The sequence below is a fragment of the Muntiacus reevesi genome, chromosome 8 (genome assembly GCF_963930625.1).
Source record: "Muntiacus reevesi chromosome 8, mMunRee1.1, whole genome shotgun sequence".
NCBI lineage: Eukaryota > Metazoa > Chordata > Mammalia > Artiodactyla > Cervidae > Muntiacus > Muntiacus reevesi.
Window position 1 is genome coordinate 68736531 of NC_089256.1, and position 25139 is coordinate 68761669.

The 25139-nt window shown below is 37.6% G+C and overlaps 1 protein-coding gene across 6 annotated transcripts in view; it reads right to left on the reverse strand.

Moving 5' to 3' along the window:
* NAALADL2 (N-acetylated alpha-linked acidic dipeptidase like 2) overlaps positions 1–25139 on the reverse strand; it is a 1500734-nt gene that overhangs the window by 101430 nt on the left and 1374165 nt on the right. For all 6 annotated transcript variants that reach the window (XM_065942422.1, XM_065942425.1, XM_065942424.1 and 3 more), the window contains one exon: positions 7943–8036. In XM_065942422.1, coding sequence (XP_065798494.1) covers positions 7943–8036 — 94 coding nt within the window. The remainder of the gene's footprint in view (positions 1–7942; positions 8037–25139) is intronic.

Here is a 25139-nt window from a genome sequence, read left to right on the forward strand (position 1 = left end):
ATTATCTTGCATTCAAATATTATGCAAAAAATTCAGGCAGCCAAGGCAGATGGATATTTAGCAAGACTTTTCATATATTGCATTGAGTGGGTTCTCCCAACAGCACCTGTCTGCCTAGCACAGAAATTGAACCAGGGGTTCTTTTTATGGCTCACAGATGTGGCCACTGCATTATGTTTGCAACTACATAATCTGGTTATTGGTAGCTCTGGAGAGTGAGCACAAGTTTTCTTGAATGAATTAAATTAATGTGTGGTTTATTTTTTATCACTTTTTTCCTGAGGCAGAAAGTTGGATTTTTATATTTAATAACACATGTGAGTTTAATTATGCTTTGACTAAACCAAGAAACTGAAAAAGAAAAGGCTTTAATAAAATTAATCAACATGAGGGCAGGGTACTTTATGCTCTATTACAAGCTATGATTAAAAGTATCTTTAAAACAAGTGACTTTGTAAGTGTTGCCAGTGAAGCAACACTTAAAGCCTAATGGATTGTAGTGCTATCCTGCCATGGATACAAGGTTTTATCCTAAAACTACTCTTAGAAAACAAATCCACAATATAATAGCTCATTATTGTGATGAGAGACTAGTAAAAATGATACTAAGTCATTAATATATTTCAGTCAATGTAGTGACACATGTGAAAAGAAACCTTCAAGCAGATTTGGATGAAGTATTCAGAGCAGGGAAGAAAATGATGATCACAAAAGAAAGTTGTATGAATATCAACAAATTGTGAGATGGGTAAAACTGAGCCAAGAAAGTATACCTTTGAGGAAAGCAAAGGAGACACCATATTTAGGATAATAATTAAGGAACATTATGCAATATGTGTTCAAATTATGCAATATGAGTTCAAAGAGAAATGAGGAGAAAGAAAATCTAATTTCAGGAGATAAACACTGGCATTTTAGAAACGATCAGATTTGTTGCAGTCCCCAATGTCTCACATTCTTTTTTGGATGAGGTGTGGGATATTAATAAATGAAATGCAATCTGTAATATAGTCATGTAATCAGAATCCATACAAAAATATAATGGAGATTGAAACTAAACACATTTTTTTCTAGGAATTTACACCCAATGAATGACTAATCTCTTACCAATATTCTCTACCAATTTGGGTAAGCAATGTAAGACACTTCTCAGAGAATGTTTTTAAGTCCTTGTCACACCAAAAACTCAGCTCCAGAAAAGCTAGTTCAGGCCACTACTGATCTGGCTTGGTTCAAAATTCCCTTGGAAACACAATCTTTCCCTGGAAATATTTGGATTTTAGATGATCTGCTTCAGATTTCTCAGGGAGAACACAGAACCAGGTATCTACCCTTTGCTATCTATAGGCTGGTCCAGAGTTTGAATTGGTAGTCAATAAAACCAAGACTGGATATAGGGAGACTGAGGATGTGATCATGCAATTTATAAAGTGCACACTTATTTGCAAATTGGGAAATTTGTCTTACATTACTCAGAAAAGGACACACACACACACACAAAAACACATTATACAGGTCCTAATCACTTGGGACTGTAGTAAAGAACCAGCGTAACAAGTGAAAATATGAAACTTAAAAACATAAAAGAAATCATAGAGCTTGCCTCAGTGGCATCATCACGTTGAAATACTATCCCTCCTCCTAAAATGAAGTGATTGACGCTAATGAATTATCAAAGCTTATAAAGAAACAAACAAACAAAAAAGTCAGATCAAATCAACATTGTTAGTATTTCAAAAAGCAGCGGAAAAGCTGCCAACAACCATTTCGCATTGAGTGAGACAATCAGAGGTGGCAACAAGCCACACAGTGCGAAATTGTGTTTCCTGTTGGGTTTGGCTTGCTCTAAATGTGTACATAGCCAGATCAAATGAAAATGATTTTTACTTTATTTGGTCATTTGTAGTTTTTATAATCATGCTAAATAATTAACATCCAGAATTCTGGCAAAGAAAACAAAAAGCATCAGAATTACACAGTTGTTAATTCTTTTGAAGTGCTAATTTACATTAAAAAAGTAAATAAAGTGAGAAACTATAAACTTAAAGTATCAGAATTATATAGTTGCTAATTATTTTGAAGCGCTATTTTTGCATTAAAAGGTGGATAAGTGAGAAACTGCAAACTTAGTAAGGTCATCAAGTGCTTACTCTTTAATTGGCTTCCAGGTTCAAGGGTATGGTCAATTCAACTTTACTTATTCCTTACACCCTTCTTTGCCCCCATAAACTAGCACCATTGGCTTGTGCGTGCATTTTTTGAACATACTTTTATTTGTCATAAATACATCTGATGCATGTCAGTTATCTTATCAGTCACTATTTATACTATATCTCCATGCACCAACCATGTTATAAATATTCATCCTCTATTATGTGCTTGGCATTGACCAAATATTAAGAGCCAAGGTCACTCAGTCAAAATGAGCTTTCAAGAACCATCTAATAAATCAACTCAAACAAATTATTCACTGGTAAATTATCCTTCTTTCTGGGGGTTGTGAGAAGGATAGACAATGGTCTGCTGCTACCGTAAACTAGTGTAATAAATAAACAAGATGGCTGGTTGTCAAAGGGTAAAAATTACACCGTTGAAAATTCAATCAGGCTTCAGAGACCTTCATACTTAAACTCTGCAGTAAGGAGAAACAGTATTTTATAGTTCAGTCTTGAAGGTCATTTTTTTTTAAACTGTAATTGAGAACTTAAGACTAATCGCCATTAACTGCCATAGAAATATAAGAAAATATATCAACAATTAAAGTTTGTATCAAGTGATAAAATTATATGTTTCATTTAACATGGTATAGAAACCCTGTTTAGCTAGTGATATCATCTGACATTGTTGCTAAAATTGAGACTGAAATGTTTATTTAGTTGTTGATAAGTGATGTCCATTAGTCATGCATTAGACCATTAAAATATCCTATTTTAAAACTGTTTATAACCAAAGTAGTCAAAATAGAATAAGCAAACCAAATTGCCCACAATTTAGCAAACATTTAAATAATCTCTTACTATGATTCAAATAATTCAAATAGTGTTGAATCCTGATAACGAAAAAAATGTTTAGCTTAAAGGTGACTACTCATATCCCTTTGATCAAATAGTTATAGCCAGGTCATGGTAAAGGAATAATTTTTGCCTATTTTGGGGGTTACATTTTGGTTTGTTTTGCTTTGTGTTCTTAGTATGGGTGTATCTCAAGTCTGGCCACATCTTTCTGAGTGAAAGTGACAGGGAGACCCAGGAGTTTCACATCAAAAGAAGCAAAACTCAAAAATAACCAATAACCAAAGAAGAGACAGTCTGATATAACAGCAAGAAGCCAAAATGCTCCTGGCTCATCCACTGAGAGCCTGAGACTTTCAAGGGGGCTTTTTTCTAGACTTTGCCATGTCTGGCCTGCAGTGGAAATCTCTGTAGAATGACTGGGTTTCATCTTGTCCTGTTGTTTCCCCTGTACTGACATGCTTTTAGATATAGCTATCAAAGAAAGGATTAGTAACCTGGCCTGTTCTCAGACTGTTTTCTTTACCTTTTTGCCTCAACTGAAACCCGGCTCTCCACTATTGACAATGCTCCCGTCACATCACTATTCAGCAGTAGCTCTCTTTTCTCCCAGGCCCTCTATACCACTAGCCATAGGAGAACAATATGAAGTGTCTTTATGTCCCGGCTCATTCTCTGAAGATTTTACCTGCTGGTTCAATCGCTGTTTCTTGTACGATTTACTCCTGTCTTAGCTCTTGACAATATCAATATCCACATAGATACAGTTTGACCTCCTTTTTCATAGCTCTTCCCCACTGTTGATCAGCTACCACACTTCAATGGTCCTGCCTCAACCCTGACACTGTCATTACCAGTATCTGCACTCCTTTTATGATCAGATTTTCAGCAATTCCAATTGCGGGTCTTTTCCGCGTACTTTTTCTAATTCTTTGGATTGACAATAAATTAGGTCTATCGATCCTCCGTTCTTTGTGCTCACTCTCATTGTATCCTTGCTTTATTCCACAACCAGTTCAGGTATGTCTGTCCATCAGTATGAGCGCTGCTTGTCAGACACTCTCACTCCCATTTGTCCTAACCTTATTTAGCTCATTTTCCCCCCTCCCAGCAAAGCCCTAGCTCTGATTAAATCCAAATCTACCTGTTCTATGCCTGAATCCCCAGCTGAAGGCTGGGGAAAAGTACACAATTATGCTGAATTATCTCACTTAAAGGCTTCCCTGATGACTCAGATGGTAAAGAAACCACCTGCACTGCAGGAGACCTGAGTTCAATCCCTGGGTTGGGAAGATCCCCTGGAGGAGGGCATGACAACCTATTCCAGTATTCTTGCCTGGAGAATCCCATGAACAGAGGAACCTGATGGGCTACAGTCCACGGAGTCACAACGAGTCGGACATGACTGAGCGACTAAGCACAGCGCATAGCACATCTCACTTAAAACCTTTCTTCTGAATGCTTAATGGGGCTTCCCTGGTGGCTCAGAGGGTAAAGAGTCTGCCCACAGTGCGGGAGACCCGGGTTTGTTTCCTGGGTTGGGAAGATCCCCTGGAGAAGGAAATGGCACCCCACTCCAGTACTCTTACGTGGAAAGTTCCATGGACTGAGGAGCCTGGTAGGCTACAGTCCATGGGGTCGCAAAGAGTCGGACACGACTGAGGACTTCACTTTCACTTTTACTTAATGGTGCCCAAAAGATTAATCCCTCTTTCACCTTTCCAAGCAACTATTATATTGTTTGTTACAATCAAAGAGGTTGACAAGAGTTCCCAGCACCACATTTACTTACCCAATATGATAATGTTCTGTGTTCCTTTACATTTTTATGGATGTTTATCACTAAGGCAACATTCTCCATCTTTATGCTGCTTCTTCAAGAAAAACATTCTAGCAATTCTCATTTCACTTTCTTCAAAAATTCAAAAAATTGAATTTTTTCAATTCTCCTTTCATCTTAAACAAATCCTCACTCTCCATCAGATCATTCTCATCAAAATAAAAACATGCTAACTGGTTTCAGCTCCAAGCTTTCCATCTACCAGCACCAGTCCCCAGTTTATCACTTCATTTTCTTTTGAACCCATCTAATCAGACTATTTTGTATACCACTCTACTAAAATTGCTTTTGGTAAGATCACCAGTGACCTCCGAATTGCTCAATCTAGCTGTCAGTACTTGGTCATCACTTTTCTTAACCTGTAGTAGTATTTGATGGAGTGGATCCCTCCTTCCTCTCAAAGCTTTTATTCCCTTGGCTTCAAGTTATCACATTCACCCAGTTTGCCTCTTATCCTTTGTCTCCCTCTCAGTCTCTGTCTCAGATTCCCCTTCTGCTCCTAATTTCTAAATGTAGACATGCCCAGAAATCATAAGCCTTTTCTGTCCCCTGCTGCTGCTGTGCTATGCTCCGTCCTGTCTGATTCTCTGTGACCCCGTGGACTGTAGCCCGCCAGGCTCCTCTGTCCATGGAATTCTCCAGGCAAGAATATTGGAGTTGGGTGCCGTTCCCTCCCCCAGGGGATCTTCCCAACCCAGGGCTCCAACTCTTGCACCTCCTGCACTGGTAGGTGGATTTTTCACCACTGCGCCACCTAGGAAGCCCTTTCTGTCCTCTATCTGCACTCGATTAGAAATCTCATCTGGCACAACTCTCACATGTATATTCCCAGACCTAATCTCTCCACTGTGCCCTGGATACAGCCACAGTCAGTTATGCTCTGTAACACTTAATGCAAATTTATTCCAAAGTGATTGATATTAGAGAACAAATTTGAGCATAGAGCTAATTTAAAAATTGCTTTGACTTATGGCAATTTTGTTCTACCATGTACATATGTTTCTTAGCAGTAGAAATTTTAATTTTGTTTTGTTTATTTATCTAGAGGCTGGGTTTTATGTTTTGGTTTTCTGGTCATATAACCATGCCAGAAATACCATGGATAGTCAATAAATATTTGTTAAATGAATGAATAAATGGGTTCAGGAGATCTTGCAAAGTCTGAGGGATATATGCAAACTGTTTTGTACAAGTGCAATTTTCTGAAGAAAGAGACAGTACTTTCCTGTATTTTCAAAGAGATTCCTAACTACCTGCCCACACACACACAAAGAAAAAAAAACAGTAATGATATAATTCTAACAATGACTCATTAGGACTTTTTTCTGACCCTCAGAAGTAGATTACATTATTTAAAACACTCATATAGAAATAATAATGCTAAAATATTACTTACAGATTTAAAAAGTATACCCAAATGTTTAAAAAATAATAGAATTTGGATCTCAAAATGACAGTATTGCTACTGTTTTTGGTTTTGCTGGCTTTGTTTAATTTTAAAAATATATCTTCGTATCTTTATTACAAAGGTATTAAACATTTATCATAGATCTAAACTCAGAAAAGCAACCTGTAAATCATTTATAATTCTATCGTACAGTGCTACTGTTTCACAGTATACTCCTTGAGGCTCATTTCTATGCATGAGAGTTATTCTTTATAGATGGACAAATCTTCTTGTAATACAAATAAGTCTCCTCCATTTGTTCTCTGCAAGTTTTAAGTATAATATGCAGTACCAACTGAATTTTTTAAAGTATGAAAATGAGAACTAAAGAAAGAGCAAAACAGTCTACAGAACAAATAAAATAGATGGTTAAAAGAAATCCTTGCAAAGAATATATTATTCACAGAAGTTTTTAACCCTTTATTTATGCTTATGCTGTTCTTATTTTATAAAATACCATATACTTGGTTACTCGGTCTCTACAAAATATTACAGAAATAGAAAATTTTAAACAGAGGACAAAGTGACTGCTACAGGTTGTCATACTGACAACAATAAAATGAAGCTTGACAAAATAGAAAAAAATAGACAAGCTTAAATATCTCCAGTGTAGAGCAATATGAGGCCATTTAGTATGGGAGTAAAAGGCCCTAAATAGCTCAATTGCTCCCAAGGTCACAGTTTTATAGCCAATATAATAGAAGTCATAAGAATCACTGAGGGGAAAAAATATTTTATTGTGGTACTCTCTGGATTAAGAACCAATCCAGGTAGTCAAAATTTTTAAAGTATTAAAGCTTTAGATACTATAACTGTTTGGCTCTTTAGACTGACCCATTTTCCAAGAATGACTGCTTAAATACCATAGTGAAAATATTTGCTTTTATATTGAGAAACGCATGTTTACAAATGATATGGTAGTAAGATGTGTGGCTCAAAGAGAAGGAGGTTGCACTTTTAAAATATTTACAATGCTGTCCTTTGTATTTGGGGAATGGAGATAAACTAAAAGTTTTGTTGAAAGGTTTATATATAGAAAAAGGGAAAATAAAGGTAATTATTAGGGTGATATTAAAAATTCTAGGAAGAGATATATTCAAACATGAAGCAACTGAAATAGAGACTACGGAAATAATTTCCAGGTTTCCTCCTTGTTAGCCTTAATCTAGAATGAGCCAATACTTCAGTCAAATGGATCTAGCCCATACCTCACAGAAACCAATCTCAGAGCACAAACTTTCAACCAATATTGTTTGAACTGACTGAATATTAGGCATGTGGTAGTTTAATCGCTAAGTCGTGTCCAAGTCTTTCGACCCCATGAACAGTAGCCCAACAGGCTCCTCCGTCCATGAGATTTTCCAGGAAAGGATACTGCAGTGGGTTGTCATGCCCTTCTCCAGGGGCTCTTCCCAACTCAGAGATCAAACCCAAGTCTCCTGCATTGCAGGCAGAATCTTTACCAACCTCATTCTTATTGACATGGCGGCCAACATTCTTCTAAGCCCTTCTCAAGATTATCCTCTATATGAAGGAAAGTGCCACATTATCATACCTAGTGAAATAGTTGTTGACTTTATATCTGTTGAAAATTCGTTGAATATTTTCATTTCCTAAAATTACTATAATTCAAAGAAAAATTACCTTTAAGGCTGTTTTGAACTTCTAAAGCTATATCGAGAGCATTAAAGGGCAGAACTGGTTCGTTGGCAATTTGCAAAATCACTTCTCCTGAGAGCTGAAAGAAAAAAAAAAAAAAACACTAGAATTTAGCATTAAGGGTTTTTGTTTGTTTTTCATTATTTCATGCAATTTTATACTCTTATCTAGAGCAAAAAAAAAAAAAAAGAGGGAAATTTATTTTTATAAAATTTCTTTTTTTAAAAACCTTTTAAAAAATTGTTGTCTTTCTGTAAAGAAAAATAAAGTCCTCAGTATATTTTCCATGTCTCAGAATAGTATAAGGAGATATAATATTTTCTTTCTTTTGGGCTAAAATATTAAGAAATAGTTTCCCTAATTGAAGGAGTTGCTAAATGTAAACTTTAAAACAATTTCTTATAAAACAATTCAGAATGTCATATGATAAAACCATCAAGAAGAACAACTGCAAATCAATAGCTGGTTATAGAAGCGAGGAAAACTCTCAGACAAAATTAATGATCAGTTAATTGCATGTAAGATATAATTTTTAAAATCCTTTAAAATCCACATACTTCACACTTTACTATATTCATAATCAGTTTTCCAAACTTTATCAAAACTAATACCGTTTATATATCTCTGAGATCAACATTTAAATTAAATTTAAAAAAATATAAAAATTTAAATGACATTCTCTAAATTCACACCTGGAATTTTCACACATGCATATGTTTCTACCACTGCACTCCAAAACTAGGTCTGAAAACCAACATATGCAATACAGCTGAACTAGCATCTGCTTAATAGACTGAACAAGTCATATGCATTTTTATACATCTCTAAGGAACTTAGGGCTGGCAGCAAATGCCGTTGTTACTCCCCACACCCTCAAGTGATATTTAATATTTACCTGGGCTTAACAAATGTCCCTACATCTCTTTTAACCCTGAAGCTGGCACACAGGGAAATTTGACTGTGTTGATGTTATTAATGCACTATGAAATTTTGTTAATGAATGAAAACATTGTCTTGTGAAACTACACAGGGGAAATGAACTCACTAATTTGAGACAATAAAGAACATATAAAAGAAGCAACCTACAAGGAGAATGTGATGTTAAATATTCAAATCTACACATTTAACAAGGGTCAAATTTCATTTAATATTTAAAAGTTATATTTCCCAGTTGTTTGCACAATTTATATCATAATGAAAGTACAGCTTGAGGAAATTCATTTCTTAGGAACAGGAAAGGAAAATACCTTTGAGATCCCTTTATTTCTTTGAGATATTTTTCTCCCAATGTAACAACCACTTCTCCCCTAATGTCTCAAGTATTGTGCAGCATTTTATCCTCAGCATATGATCACAAACATCCTAGGAAACTGCCTACTTTGACTATGCTGTTAGCTATTCAGGAAAAAAGCATTATATACAATATGTTGATATGAATCCTGTTTCTACCCTACTCCACCCCTTAAAACCAATGTTTGGAAATAAATTATTTGTAAAAGGAATGTTTAAAGAAGATTAAGAGGCATTATGGTCTCTTTTCTCCAATTTGCATTGGAAGATAGAAACTATAGAACAGACATATTTTGTTTACATTTTTGGAATCTGAAAACCACACATTACAGAAGATTAAAATAAAACAATTGGAAGAGAGGAGAAAAGCAACTTCTTCTTGTGCTGCTGGAGAAAGCTGTTTTGTTTTGTGTCTTTTCAGTCATTTGGCAGCTAGAACAACTGGAATATAAACCAGCCACCTTGCTATGTCTCAAAAAGAAGCTGGCAGCAAATACTGGGACTTCCAAGGCACTGACCCACCATGGAATTCTTCAGGTAAACAGGCTTTATTTGCATCTTCAATCACATGAGGGAGATTTGTATATGCTGTGCCATGCAGTGAGCAGAGACAAACCATACTGCATACCCTTTTTGTGGATTCTGGAACTCATTTTCATTCAGGCATGACAATGTAACTTTCCTTTACATTAAAATAAGGCTCCTTTCTTTTCAAAGTGCTTTATATACATTTTGTTATCTCATTTAATTATCTTGCCAAGCCTAGAGGCGGAATCAGTTCAGATCAGTTCAGTTGGTCAGTGTACCCAACTCTTTATGATGCTATGGACTGTAGCACGCCAGGCTTCCCAGTCCATCACCAACACCCAGAGCTTGCTCAAACTCATGTTCATCAAGTTGGTGATTCCATCTAACCATCTCATCCTCTGTCATCCCCTTCTCCTTATGCCTTCAATCTTTCCCAGCATCAGGGTCTTTTCAAATGAGTCAGTTCTTCACATCAGGTGGCCTAAATTATTGGAACTTCAGCTTCAGCATCAGGCCTTCCAATGAATATTCAGAACTCATATCATTTAGGATTGACTGGTCAATCTCCTTGCTGTCCAAGGGAATCTCAAGAGTCTTCTCCAAAACCACAGCTCAAAAGCACCAATATTTTGAGGCTGTGCTTTCTTTTTGCTGCAATTCTCTAATCCATACATGACTACTGGAAAAACCATAGCTTTGACTATGTGGACTTTTGTTGGCAAAGTAATGTCTCTGCTTTTTAATATGCTGTCTAGGTTTATCTTAGCTATTTTTTCCAAGGAGCAAGTGTCTTTTAATTTCATGGCTGCAGTCATCATCTGCAGTGATTTTGGGGACAAAGGAAATAAAGTCTGTCACTGGTTCCAATTTTTCCCCATCTATTTGCCATGAAGTGATGGAACCAGATGCCATGATCTTTGTTTTTTTGAATGTTTAGTTTTAAGTCAATTTTTTTCACTCTATCTTTCACTTTCATCAAAAGGCTCTTAAGTTCCTCTTTGTTTTCTGCCATGAGGGTGGCATCATTGGCATATCTGAGGTTATTGATATTTCTCCCAGCAATCTTGATTCCATCTTGTGCTTGATCCAATCCGGCATTTCACATGAAGTACTCTTGATATAAATTAAATAAACAGGGTGACAATATACAGCCTTGATATCCTCCTTTCCCAATTTTGAACTAGTCCATGGTTCCATGTCCAATTCTAATCATTGCTTCCTGACCTGCAAACAGATTTCTCAGCAATTAGGTAAGGTGGTCTGGTCTGTATTCCCATTTCTTTAAGAATTTTCCACATTTTGTTGTGATCCACACAGTCAAAGGCTTCAGCGTAGTCAATGAAGCAGAAGTAGATGTTTTTCTGGAATTCCCTTGCTATTTGCATGATCCAACAGATGTTGGCAATTTGATCTCTGGTTCTTCTGCCTTTTCTAAGTCCAGCTTGAATATCTGGAAGTTCTGGGTTCACATACTGTTGAAACTTAGCTTGGGAAATTTTGAGCATCACTTTGGTAGCATGTGAGATGAGTACAACTGTGCCATAGTTTGAATCCTCTTTGGCATTACTCTTCTTTGGGATTGGAATGAAACCTGACCATTTCTAGTCCTGTAGCCACTGCTAAGTTTTCCAAATTTACTCTCATATTGAGTGCAGCACTTTAACAGAATCATCTTTTAGGATTTGAAATAGCTCAATTGGAATTCCATCACCTCCACTAGCTTTGTTCCTAGTGATGCTTCCTAACATCAACTTGATTCCACACTCCAAGATGTCTGGCTCTAGGTGAGTGATCACACCATCATGGTTATATGGGTATATTTAAGATCTTTTTTTGCATAGTTCTTCTGTGGATTCTTGCCACCTCTTCTTTATGTCTTCTGTTTCTGTTAGGTTCCATACCATTCCTGTCCTTTATTATGCCCATTTTTGCATGAAAAGTTCCCTTGGTATCTCTAATTTTCTTGAAGAGCTCTCTAGTCTTTCCCATTCTATTGCTTTCCTCTATTTCTTTGCAACTGATCACTTAGGAAGTGTTTCTTATTGCTCCTAGCTATTCCTTGGAACTCTGCATTCAGATAGATATATCTTTCATTTTCTCCTTTACCTTTCACTTCTCTTCTTTCCTCAGCTTTTTGTCAGGCCTTCTCAGATAGTGGAGGAATTAATCCTATATTGAAAACATTGAGTATAAGCCTTACTAGGTTGCAGTTAAGATAGTAACATAGGAGGTTCCTGAACTCCCCTTCTCCCACAGATACATTGAGTCTATAGCTATACATGAAACAATTCCATATGGAAAAGTAAAATCCAGAAACTAGATGAAATGACCCTGGCACATTGGGGGAACAACAATAAAAAAACACATTGAAATGAATAACAAAGCCTAAGACATGTTCTTGCAATAAACTCCACCCCATCACAGTGATATACAATAGGAAAGGAACTCAGAGGTCTCAATATCTCCATGAAGAGAGAAATGTTAAGACCCAACATCTAAAGGCTCAACTTTTAAGACTTCCAAGCAAGGGACAAAATATCAAGCCCTGAAAGACAAAAGGCTTCTGTCCACATAGTATACAACACTACAGCCAATAAAGAAATGGTACCTAATGAACTCAAGAGGACTCACTGCAGTTCCCCACCTCAGGCTCAGTACAGAGGAAAAATGCCCATCATCTAGCCTTTACCTGAAGAGGTCTTATTGAATACTTTAAAAGTTGCTGCCTGCAGGTCACATCTCTAATTTAGCCCTGGGGACACAACACAATCTTCAGTGGAGAACAGGGAAGCCAATTGAAAGATATACCCATCTGAATGCAGAGTTCCAGAGAATAGCAAGGAGAGATAAGAAAACCTTTTTAAGTGAACAGTGCAAGTAAATACAATACAATGAAGAAAAAAAAACAACAACAACAATAGATTGGGAAAGACTAGAGATCTCTTCAAGAAAATTAGAGATATCAAGGGAACATTTCCTGCAATGATAGGCACAATAAAGGACAGAAAGAGCATGAACTTAACAGAAGCAGAAGATATTAAGAAAAGTTGGCAAGAATACACAGAAGAACTATACAAAAAAGATCTTAATGACCCAGATAACCACAATGATGTGATCACTCACCTGGAACCAGACATCCTAGCATGTGAAGTCAAGTGTGCTTGGGAATCATCACTATGAACTAAGCTAGAGGAAGTGACAAAATACCAACTGAGCAATTTCAAATCCTAAAAGATGATGCTGTGAAAGTATTGCACTCAGTATGCCAGCAAATTTGGAAAACTCAGCAGTGACTACAGGACTAGAAAAGGTAAGTTTCCATTACAATCCCAAAGAAGGGTAATGCCAGAGAAGGTTCAAACCACTGCACCATTACAATCATCTCACACTCTAGCAAGGTAGTGCTCGACATCCTTCTAGCTAGGCTTCAAAAGCACGTAAACCTAGAACTTCCAGATATGCAAGCTGGATTTAGAAAAGGCAGAGGAACCAGAGATCAAATTCCCAACATCCATTGGCTCATACAAGAAGCAAGAAAATTCCAGAAAAAAATATTTACTTCTGCTTCATTGACTATGCTCAAGCTTTTGACTGTGTAGATCACAGCAAGTGGTGGAAAATTCTTAGAGATGGGAATACCAGACCACCATACCTGCCTCCTGAGAAATCTGTATGGAGGTCAAGAAGCAACTGTTAGAACCAGAAATGAACAATGGACAGATTCAAAATTGGGAAAGGATTATTTTAAGGGCTGTATATTGTCACCCTGACTATTTAACTTATACGCAGAGTACATCATGCAAAATGCTGGACTGGATGATGCTCAAACTGGAATCAAGATTGCTGGACAAATATCAACAACCACAGACATGCAGATGATAACGACCTTTATGGCAGAAAGCTAAAAGGAAATTAAAGATCCTCTTGAAGAAGGTGAAAGAGGAGTGTGAAAAAGTTGGCTTAAGACTCAACATTCAAAAAACCAAGATCATGACATCTGATACCATCACTTCATGGCAACTAGATGGGAAAACAGTGGAAATAGTGGCTGACTTTATTTTCTTGGGCTCCAAAAATCACTGTGGACTGTGACTACAGTCATGGAATTAAAAGACACTTGCTCCTTGGAAGAAAAGCAATGATAAACCTAGACAGCATGTTTAAAAACAGAGTCATTTCTTTTCTGACAAAGGTCTGTATAGTCAAAGCTATGGCTTTTCCACTAGTCATGTATGGATGTGAGTTCTGGACAACAGAAAATGCTGAACACTGAAGAATTTTTGCCTTTGAACTGTGGTGTTGGAGAAGACTTGAGAGTCCCTTGGACTGCAAGGATATCAAACCTGTCAAGGCCAAAGGAAATTAACCCTGAATATTCACTGGAAGGACTTACGCTGAAACTGAAGCTCCAACACTTTGCCACCGTATGCAAAGAACTGACTCATTGGAAAAGACACTGATACTGGGAAAGATTGAGGGCAGGAGGAGAAGGGGACCACAGGAGATGAGATAATTGGATGGCATCACCAACTCAATGGACATGAGTTTGAGCAAAGTCTGGAGATGGTGAAGGACAGGGAAGCCTGGCAAGCTGCAGTCCATGGAGTCACAAAGAATTTGACATGACTGAGTGACTTAACAACAACAATAGATTCCATCTCAGCAATCTCCCTGTAGTCCTCCCAAACCACTGAGACCTCTCTAGAAGCAGTTTATGGACACACATCTGGCACCATTGTTTTTGCAACTGCCACTCAGGGGACACACCCCTCAATTATTTAGCTGTTACCAGCTGGACTTACATTTATAGGTCTCACAGGACTGACACAAATAGAGAAACACTTTTAACTGTGCTCAGCACAGAAGAAGACTGAAATGCCCATCACTTAGTTTTTCCCTGGAAGAGGTTTATTTGCAAAATCTTCGGTCTGAGAGTCTGACTTCTAATTAGCCTGCATCTAGGTGTTGACTGAGATCTTCCCCTCTGGGACACTAACAAGTATTAGCATATCCTCAACTACTGGAAGTCACTTTAAGAAGAAAAGGAAAGAAAGAAAGAAGCTTGGACAATCACAAATGTTTGAGGTACAACCAAGACACAAAGCTGGGCTAGATGATAAGTTTTATGTCCTACATGAGACCATTCCTTAAGAATAAGAGTGGCTGTTTTATCTGATGCACAGAAACCAATAGAGTCAAAGAAAGTGAAGAAACAAAAAAAGAAGTCCCCAGAAAAGAACAAGATAAAACTTTATTTACAGACTTTAAGGAAATGAAGATAAGTGATTTGCTTGAGAAGCATTCAAAGTAACATCGTAAATTTCCTCACCAAAGTCAGGAGAACAGTACATTAACAAAATGATAATTTCAATAAAGAGAGAGAAAATATAAGGAAATCCAAACAGTAATCACAGAACTGAAGAATACAATAGCTGAACAGAAAAACTCAGTAGAGGGTTCAGCAGAAAACTAGATCAAGAGGACCAAACAATCAATGAACTTGGAGACAGAACAGTGGAATCCATCCAATTAGAGGACCAAAAAGAAAAACAAAAATAATAAAAAAGAGTTAAAAATAGTTTAAGGACATATGGGATACCACCAAACACATCAATATTTGCATTATATAGGACCTGGAGAAGAATAAAGTGAGAAAGGCTGATTCAGAGAAATAATGGCTATACCTGAAAGTAACACAATATTATAAATCAACTATACTTCAACTAAACGAACAAACAAAAAACAAATAGAAATAGAATTAGATCACTTTAAAAAAAAAAAAAAAAAGGAAAGGAAAAAGAAAAAAATATGAAAGAGAAAAAGGAAAAAAGAAAGAAAAGAGAAAGAGAAAAGTTCCCTCTCTGGGGGAAGGAAACAGACATCTAGATCTACAAATCGTAGGCAGTTCCAAGTGAGATGAATCCAAATAGACCTACATTGAAACACATTAAAATTAAATTGCAGATTTAAAGACAAGGTGTAGCAGGGTTCTCTATCCTACTTTTAACAATGAATATATTATATAGATCAAAACTCCATAAGGAAACATTGGACTGAAACTACGCATTGGACAAGATGTACCTAATACACATTTGTAGAACATTCTATCCAACAGCAGCAGAAAATACTTTCAAGTGCACATGAAACATGTTCCAGGACCGATCATATGTTAGGTCACAAAACAAATCTTAATGAATTAGAGAAGACTGAAATCCTATTCAGCAACTTTTTCAGCCACAAAATATGAAACTAGAATTCAATGGCATGAAGAAAACTGAGAAATTCACAAATATGTCACGATTTGGGATGGTGAAGCGTCTCATTGACTCAGGCAACTAAGGTCTGTGACATCAGCAACTGTGTGATCCCTGACAGCAAGAGCTGTGTGTGTGTGCATGTATGTGTGTGTTTGGGGGTGGGGGTGGGGTTCCTTAGTAGCTGCAAGGACTATTGGTATCTCAGCAACAAAAGACCAGGGTGGGGGCAAGAGCTAAAATCTGTGGTGTATATATGCTCAAATGCAGAGCTGGCTGCAGGTGTCTGCATGATGGCAGGGGCTAGCTACAGGCACACCCACATTGGCAAGGGCCTAGAGCAGTGGCTAGGGGCAACTCTGGGTGAATGAGCAGCAACAGGACTCACGTGGTTATGAAGACTAGTTGCAGTCTTGTGCACCATAGTAGGGGTCAGTGACAGAAAATCTAAGTCATAGTATGCATGTTTGATGATAGGGGTTACTTAAAAGCACAGATAGTGATATAGATCTGGGTTAGGAGTCAGGACTGGCTTCCAATACAGGAGCAGCAGTGGGGTCCTTGGTTGTCAGCATGTACTCCTATGGCTGCAGGGGCCAGCCATGGGTGGGTACATGACAGTGGAGAATGATACTGGGAGTTCGGGCCAGTGGTGTGTGGGTTCATGGCTACACAGGGGCTAGCTGCTTACATGAGTGAAGGGGCAGGCCAGTGACAGGAGTTGGGGTCAGTCCTTTGGGCAGTGCCCTGAAAGGCTGGGGAAGCTGGTCACTCACTCTGGTTCTCTATTTTCCTACCAAAAAAACTCTCTCTGGCCAGGAAGTTGTCTGTTGGCTCTGAACAGTACTGGTCTGGTGAACGGAATAATACTGTACAGGCAAAAAGTGTTATTTGTGTGTGGTTATTCTCAGGTTATTTTGCTCTAATATGTGCTAAACTTTCTTAAGTAGACTCTTGAGGTTTCCCAGAGCTATTTTCATTCTTGTACTGAATTGTCTACTTGTTGTCTTTGTGGCAAGATCTAGGTTGGTATCTCCTACTCTGCCGTCTTCTTGACAGCATTCCCCTGAACTCTCTGACACTGCATTATAAATAAGTTCACAGGTACACCATCTGCCTCAAGATCCCTGTGTCCTTCTTTCTTCACTCCAGATCATCCTACATCTGACCAGAGATTAAAACAAGAATACATTAGACTGAAAAGAAAATTATGGAAGTAAAAGTGTTCAAAAAAATAAAAAGGTTGTACTAAGAAATGAGTTAATGAACATCATGTTGCAAAAGTTTTCCTGTCTTATTAAATACTATTGACATCTCTATAGTTAGTGGTTTCATTGATGTTAGGCAAAATGAGGTTGTTGAAAGAAAATAATTACTCATAGAGCCTTCTCTTAGATTGTGTTGTTGTGTTAGTTGCTCAGGCTTGTCCGACTCTTTGAGACCCCATAGACTATAACCCACCAGGCTCCTCTGTCCATGGGATTCTCCAGGCAAGAATGCTGGAGTGGGTTGCCATTTCCTTCTCCATCTCTTAGATTATAAAGGTAATAATGGAAAATAAGTTAGCCTGATAAAAATTTCTCCTTCAGCTTGAAATATTTTTGGTTGTATTTTAAGGTTCAAAACAGTGTTTTTAAAACTTAATAAAGGAAAATACATGTATACATACACCTTCTTTTTTCTTAAACTTTGTAAATAACAAACAGTTGCCTTGTTGGAAGGTATGTTTATAGTTTCTGACTTTGTCACAAATCTTTCCTTTACTCATCAGTCTAGAAAGACAGACAAAGATATTTATTTACTGAACTCTAAATATATAGACTAGGGTCATTCTCCCCCTAACTCTACTCATGTATTGTATCTCATAGACCAGTATGATAACTGTATTGACAGTAAATATTTTAAATGAATTTACTACTTAATACATGAATAATGCAATTAGACATAAATAGGTTCACTAAAATAATTATCATAGAATACCATGGTTTCATAATGTAATTTCTTCTTAGTTACAAGCAGAGATACTCAGTAAATGTGTGGTTTGTTCCATTTATATAATTTTAAATTAAAGTAACCATAGCTTATACTTCATCCCTAAATCATTAGTTAAACTATCATTGTGACATTGGTTTTATGTCTTCAATCAGACTTAAAATGTAGTATCGCCACACTCTGAAAAGGAATGCTGTGAAATAATCCTAACACCTGTTTTACAGGTTAGTGTGGGAAAGAAATTGAGAGGCTGTGTTGTTATGGCATGGTGTGACATAATATGACAAACAATAGATGAAACATGAACCATCCCACTACTAGTTATTGAGCCTTTATTGTGCAATCATTTCTGTGCTATGAAGGAGGAAAGAGGAATGTAAGACAGTTTTTCCCCTTAAGACTTACTTTACTATTAGAGACAAGTCTTACCACTTTCACAAAATGTGAAAAAAAGAAATTAACAATATAAAATTATCACACATGAATCTCTTTTTCTCTAGAAAACACCATTTTCTACTCCATTTTTTAAAAATTTACTTATCTTTTTATTAAAGGATAACTGCAATAGAGAATTTTGTTGTTTTCTGTCAAACCTCAACATGAATCAGCCATAGATATGCATATAGCCCCTCCCTTTTGAACCTATACCACCCTGAATGTGCCAGATCTCATCTACTCCACTTTTAAGACACCATAGGCTTATTCCCTATGTATATTTGTGGGGTTCAAGCATCTTGAGTGTAAATGGGGAAAGATATTCCAGACAAGGGAATAAAATGGGCAAAGACCCCTGGGGTAGAAAGAAGCATAGACTTTTTACAGAAGCGTGAAACAATCAGCATGAATGAAGTGGAGTTCTTGGTTAGTGGGAAGGAAGTTTGTAAATGGGATGGAATGGAGAGTTTGAAAACCCTAAAACTCAACGAAAGCATTTGGTCACGGTTCAGTGATCTGAAGGGAATCCTCCCCCTTCCCTCCTCTTTTGAAGCAGAGGCATCATCTGATCAATTACGTCCTTCTGAGCGTCTTCATAGAGCAATTTTGTGCTGCATGATGCCCTTCAGGCTGCTGTATTCAACTGAAGTGACATGACTTACTTATATCCCTTTCTAATATAATGCAAAGTCCCCCTATTTAGCAATGAATGCCCTGTGGATAAAAAACTTCAGGGCAGATGGCCAAAGGCAAGGGGACTCAGAGGGTCTCCCTGGAGATAAGCAGAACTTCCCAGTCCCCAGAACTCCTTTCTAGGACTGGGATGTCAACAGGGGAGAGGAAGCAAAGACATACTCTTGATACACCCAACAAGTTTAACTAACAAAAGGGGAAATAAAATGGTATTGTTAAATTACCATTTATGTTTAGGAATAAGATGGCAAGAGTGACATCAACATTTTAGGAATCATTGAACAGAAATGGATGGGAATGCGTGAATTTAATTCAGATGACCATTATATCAACCACTGTGGGCAAGAAACCCTTAGAAATAATGGATCAGTCCTCATAGTCAACAAAAGAGTTCGAAATGCAGTACTTGGGTGCAATATCAGAAATGGCAAAATGATCTCTGTTCAGTTCCACGGCAAACCTTTCAACATCACAGTAATTCAAGTCAATGCTACAGTCACTGATGCTGAAAGAGCTGAAGTAGAATGGTTCTACAAAGACCTACAAGACCTCCTGTAACTAACAGCAAAAACAGATGTCCTTTTCAACATAGGGGACTGGAATGCAAAAGTAGGAAGTCAAGAGATATCTGAAGTAACAGTCAAGTTTGGCATTGGAGTATAAAATGAAGCAGGGCAAAGGCTAACAGTTTTGCCAAGCTAATGCACTAGTCATAGCAAACACCTTCCCCCAACAAAACAAGGGATGACTCTATACATGGACGTCACCAGAGGGTCAATGATGGTATCAGATTGATTATATTCTTTGTAGCCAAAGATGGAGAAGCTCTCTACAATCAGCAAAAACAAGACTGGGAGCTGACTGTGGCCTAGATCATGAACTCCTTACTGCAAAATTCAGCCTCAAATTGAACAAAGCAGGTAAAACCACTAGGACATTCAGGTGTAACCTAAATCAAATCCATTAGGATTATACAGTGGAGGTGACAAATAGATTCAAGGGACTACATCTCGTAGACAGAGTGCCGGAAGAACTAGGGACAGACGTTCCTACCATTGTACAGAAGGTGGTGACTAAAAACATTCCCAAGAAAAAGAAGTGCAAGAGGCAAAGTGATTATTTAAGGAGGTCTTACAAATTGCTGAGAAAATAAGCAAAAGGCAAAGGAGAAAGTGATAGTTATGTTCAACCCAACAGTTCCAGAGAATAGGAGAGATAAGAAAGCCTTCCTAAGTGAACAGTGCAAATAAATAGAGGGAAACAATAAAATGGGAAAGACTAAAGATCTCCTTAAGAAAATTGAAGATACCAAGGGAATATTTCATGCAAAGATGGGCACAATAAAGGACGGAAAAAGTATGAACATAAGAAGCAGAAGATATTGAGAAGAGGTGACAAGAATACATGGAAGAACTGTACAAAAACTATATCTGGATGGCCACGATGCTGAGAACACTCACCTAGAGTCAGACATCCTGGAGTGTTAAATCAAGTGAGCCTTAGGAAGCATCACTACAAACGAAGCTAGTGGAGGTGATGGAATTCCAGCTGAGCTATTTCAAATCCTAAAAGATGATGCTGTTAAAGTGCTGTATTCAATACACCAGCAAATTTGGAAAACTCAGCAGTGGCCACAGTGCTAGAAAGGTCAGTTTCCATTGCAATCGCAAAGAAGGGCAATGCCAAAGAATGTTCAAACTACCACACAATTATACTCATTTCACATGCTAGCAAGATAATGCTCAAAATCCTTCCAGCTAGACTTCAATAGTAAATGAACTGAGAACTTCCAGTTCTAGCTGTTCTAGCTGGATTTAGAAAAGGCAGAGGAACCAGAGATTAAATTGCCAACATCCGTTGGATCATAGAAAAAACAAGGGAATTCCAGAAAAATATCTACTTCTGCTTCAATGACTATGCTAAAGCCTTTGACTGTGTGAATCACAACAAGCTGTGGAAGATTCTTAAAGAGATGGGAATACCAGACCGAGAAACGTGTATTCTGATCAAAAAGCAACAGTTAGAACAAGATGTGGAACAACAGGCTGGTTCCAAATTGTGAAAGGAGTACATCAAGGTTGTATTGTCACCCTGCTTATTTAACTTATACACAGAGTACATTACGTGAAATGCCAGGGTGGATGATGCTGAAGCTGGAATCAAGATTGCTGGAGAAAATATAAATAACCTCATGTATGTAGATGATACCACTTTAATGGCAGAAAGTGGAAAGTAACTAAAGAACCTCTTGATGAAAGCGAAAGAAGAGAGTGAAAAAGTTGGCTTAAAACTCAACATTCAGAAAACTAAGATCATGGCATCCTGTCCTATCATTTCATAACCAATGCTGCTGCTGTTAAGTCACTTCAGTCGTGTCTGACTCTGTGCGACCCCATAGACAGCAGCCCACCAGGCTCCCCCGTCTCTGGGATTCTCCAGGCAAGAACACTGGAGTCGATTGCCATTTCTTTCTCCAATGCATGAAAGTCAAAAGTGAAAGTCAAGTTGCTCAGTCGTGTCCGACTCTTAGCGACCCCATGGACCACAGCCTACCAGGCTCCTCCATCCATGGGATTTTCTAGGCAAGAGTCCTGGAGTGGGGTGCCATTGCCTTCTCTGTCATGACCAATAGATGCGGACAAAATGGAAACAGTGACGGACTTTATTTTCTTGGGCTCCAACATCACTGTGGACAATGACTACAGCCGTGAAATTAAACGATGCTTGCTCCTTGGAAGAAAAGCTATGGCAAATCTAGACAGCGTATTAAAAAACAGAGACATCACTTTGCTGACAAAGGTCCATATAGTCAAAGCTGTGGTTTTCCCAGTAGTCATGTACAGATGTGAGAGTTGGACCATAAAGAATGCTGAGCATCAAAGAATTGATGCTTTTGAACTGTGGTACTGAAGAAGATTCTTGTGAGTCCCTTTGACTGTAAGGTGATCAAACCAGTCAGTCTTAAAGTCTGAAACTCCAATACTTTGCCCACCTGACGTAAAGAGCTGACTCATTAGAAAAAGACCCTGATGCTGGGAAAGATTGAAGGCAGGAGAAGAAGGGGACAACAGAAGATGAGATGCTGTATGCCATCACTGATTCAATGGACATGAGTTTAAGCAAACTCCTGGAGATAGTGAAGGATAGGGAGCCTGGTGTGCTGCCATCTACAGGTTTGTAGAGTCTGACATTACTATGCAACTGAACAACAAAATCGAGGGGTGCATCAAAAAGGATAAAAGCTGATCTCTAAACTCCATCCCAGATGCACCCAGGATAGTTCACAGATATGCTACAAAAATAACCACAGTGACTTTTCCAACTCTTATTTTGTCTCTTAAATTGATAAATTGATAAAGGTGTGTGTGTGTGTGTGTGTGTGTGTCTGTATTTACAAACACACACTAACCACTTATAAATGCCAGGATATTAAAGAACCAAGAAGGTCACCTCTTCTGGCAAGAAACTACTTGACTTGGAATACAAACTCCTTGATTCTATCCTCTTTTCTTGCCTCTGTTCCTGATGGAAGCCCATCTCCTCTGTGTTCGCAGTCTAAATTCTGACCATGCAAGTCTATATGAACCTTACTTTGCTTTCTCCCAGAAGGTTTGACATAGATTTGAGTGCAAGTAGTTCACTGAGAGGTGAAGGTAACTGAATGAGGGGATACAAGAAAGAGAAGATGGTCAATAGGAGCCATATGATCAAGTCACCTACCATTCTGGTTGACCAGAGCTTAACTTTGTTGGAGTAAACCTGAGAGCTAGTCTAAGATAGATTCCTCAGAATTTCTCTTAAAATTAAGAGTAAGGGAAGTACTTTCCTGGGGACACAGTGGCTAAGATTCTGCACTCCTAATGCAGGGGGTACTGGTTTGATCACTGGTTGTGAAACTAAAGATCCTGCATACACATGGCATAGCCAAAAATATAAAATAAAATAAAAATAAATAATAGTTTTACAAAAGAGTAAAGGAGCTGAGTATTGATTCCTCAGCTCTCATCAGTCATTGGGTGAGAGTAGCTTCATGGAGATGTTAGATCTTTAACTGTCTGAACTGTTGTCCGTGGTTGAAGAAAGACTTAGGCAAAGAAACAGATATCTATTGCTAAAATAGAATGCTTGCTTCCTATTCCCAGACCACAAAAGTATCTGATATAATTTTTGTCAATGGTAAGTTATCTTTACTCTTTTAGTGATTGTTACCAACCATTTTTTATCAAACTGTAGCAGAGAAAACACATTTACAGATTATATTGGAAAGAACCAAGATGTTGGCATTTTTAATGACTACTTTTTAGTGCATTTGGTCATGTTTTGACTCTATAATTCAGCTGTATTTTATGTTAGTCATGTTTCTCTTAGAGAGGACCACTGTATGTTTATATGTCTTAAATCATTGAAGAAAAGACACTTTAAGATACCAACTTTTAATTTATACGGGGTGGCAAAGAGTCAGACATGACTGAGAGACTGAACTGAACTGATGCTTGGTAGCAATTTGAACAGAACTATATGTGGTGACTGACAAGTTAAAATTTAATTTTCTTTATTATATTCACTAATAACTAACTTCAACACAATATTAATAATAATAATAGCAGGTAACATTCATGAGTTATTGCTATGTGTCAGGCTTTATTCTAAATATTCACATGAATTAATTTAATTCTCACAATAGCCTTATTCTATTTTACAGATGAGAAAACAGAGACACTGCTCAATTAAATAACTTTCCCAAGGCCACCTGGGTGGAAATTCTGAGATTTGACACCAAATATTCTGGCTACAGAATGTGGACTCTTCCATTAAATTACATTTTTTTATTTCTCTCCAAATCCCTCTGAACTCAGAGATATTTAACAAATTAACAAATCAGGAATGTCAGTGGCCACTAAGCTAACATTTACCAAAACTGAATATGTGATTCTAAGAAATCATCAAGGACTGATTACACCCATCAGGCATACTTAAAATCAAGACCACAAGTAGTTCTATCGGAAATTATAACTTTTGATACTTGTCAATTCTCAGGCTTTCCTGAATCTAAAGAAATGGATGCAGAGATTTATGAAATGAAAAAAGAAAATCTAAGATGTTCTTAGCAAATTATTTTCTCCTTTTCCTTACAATAAATAGCATTGGTTAGGTAACTATCAAAGCAACTAGAAGAGCATGGGTAATAAACACGGAGGATCAGGTTGTACACATAACAACTGGTATTTTTTAAGAAGACTGTAAATTATTACTTTCCCAACTTTGCTTTCTTTGAACGAGGTTCTTAGGACAAAGTTAGTTTAAAACTAATGTGTGTGCACGTGCTAAGTCACTTCAGTCCTGTCCGACTCTTTGTGACCCTAGTGACTTTTTGTGTCCTTGGGATTCTCCAGGCAAGAATACTGGAGTATGCTGCCATGCCCTCCTCTCGGGAATCTTCCCAACCGAGGGATCGAATCCATGTCTCTCATATCTCCTGTACTGGCAAGTGGGTTCTTTACCACTAGAGCCACCTCAGAAGCCCAAAGCTAACATGAACATTTACCAGATGGTTATCAGTAATCACCCATCCACCCATATTTATACAGCTTGAGGACATTTATAGTATCAAAATCAATATATACGGGGCATTGCCAATATGTCAGAGACTGTGTTAGCTGCTGGAGATTTGCAGGTTTTTCTCATGAAAGGAAATAGATATTGACTATAGTATTTAATAGCAAAATGTTATGTGATGCTATGAAAAAATATTTAGGGATGCTAATGCATCTGAGGGAATCAGGAAATGCTTCCTTGAGAAAATTTCTTCTCTGAGAAAGGCACTGTGCTGGACTGTGTATCCTGTAGGAGAAATCAGAAGCAGGTTTGGTGCAAAGCACGTGCTCTAACAGCAGTTTACACAGAGGTGCTTAGCTGCATTTTACAAATCTGCACCATAATAATAAAATTAAAAAGTTAAAAATATATTTTATTATTTACCTTACATATAT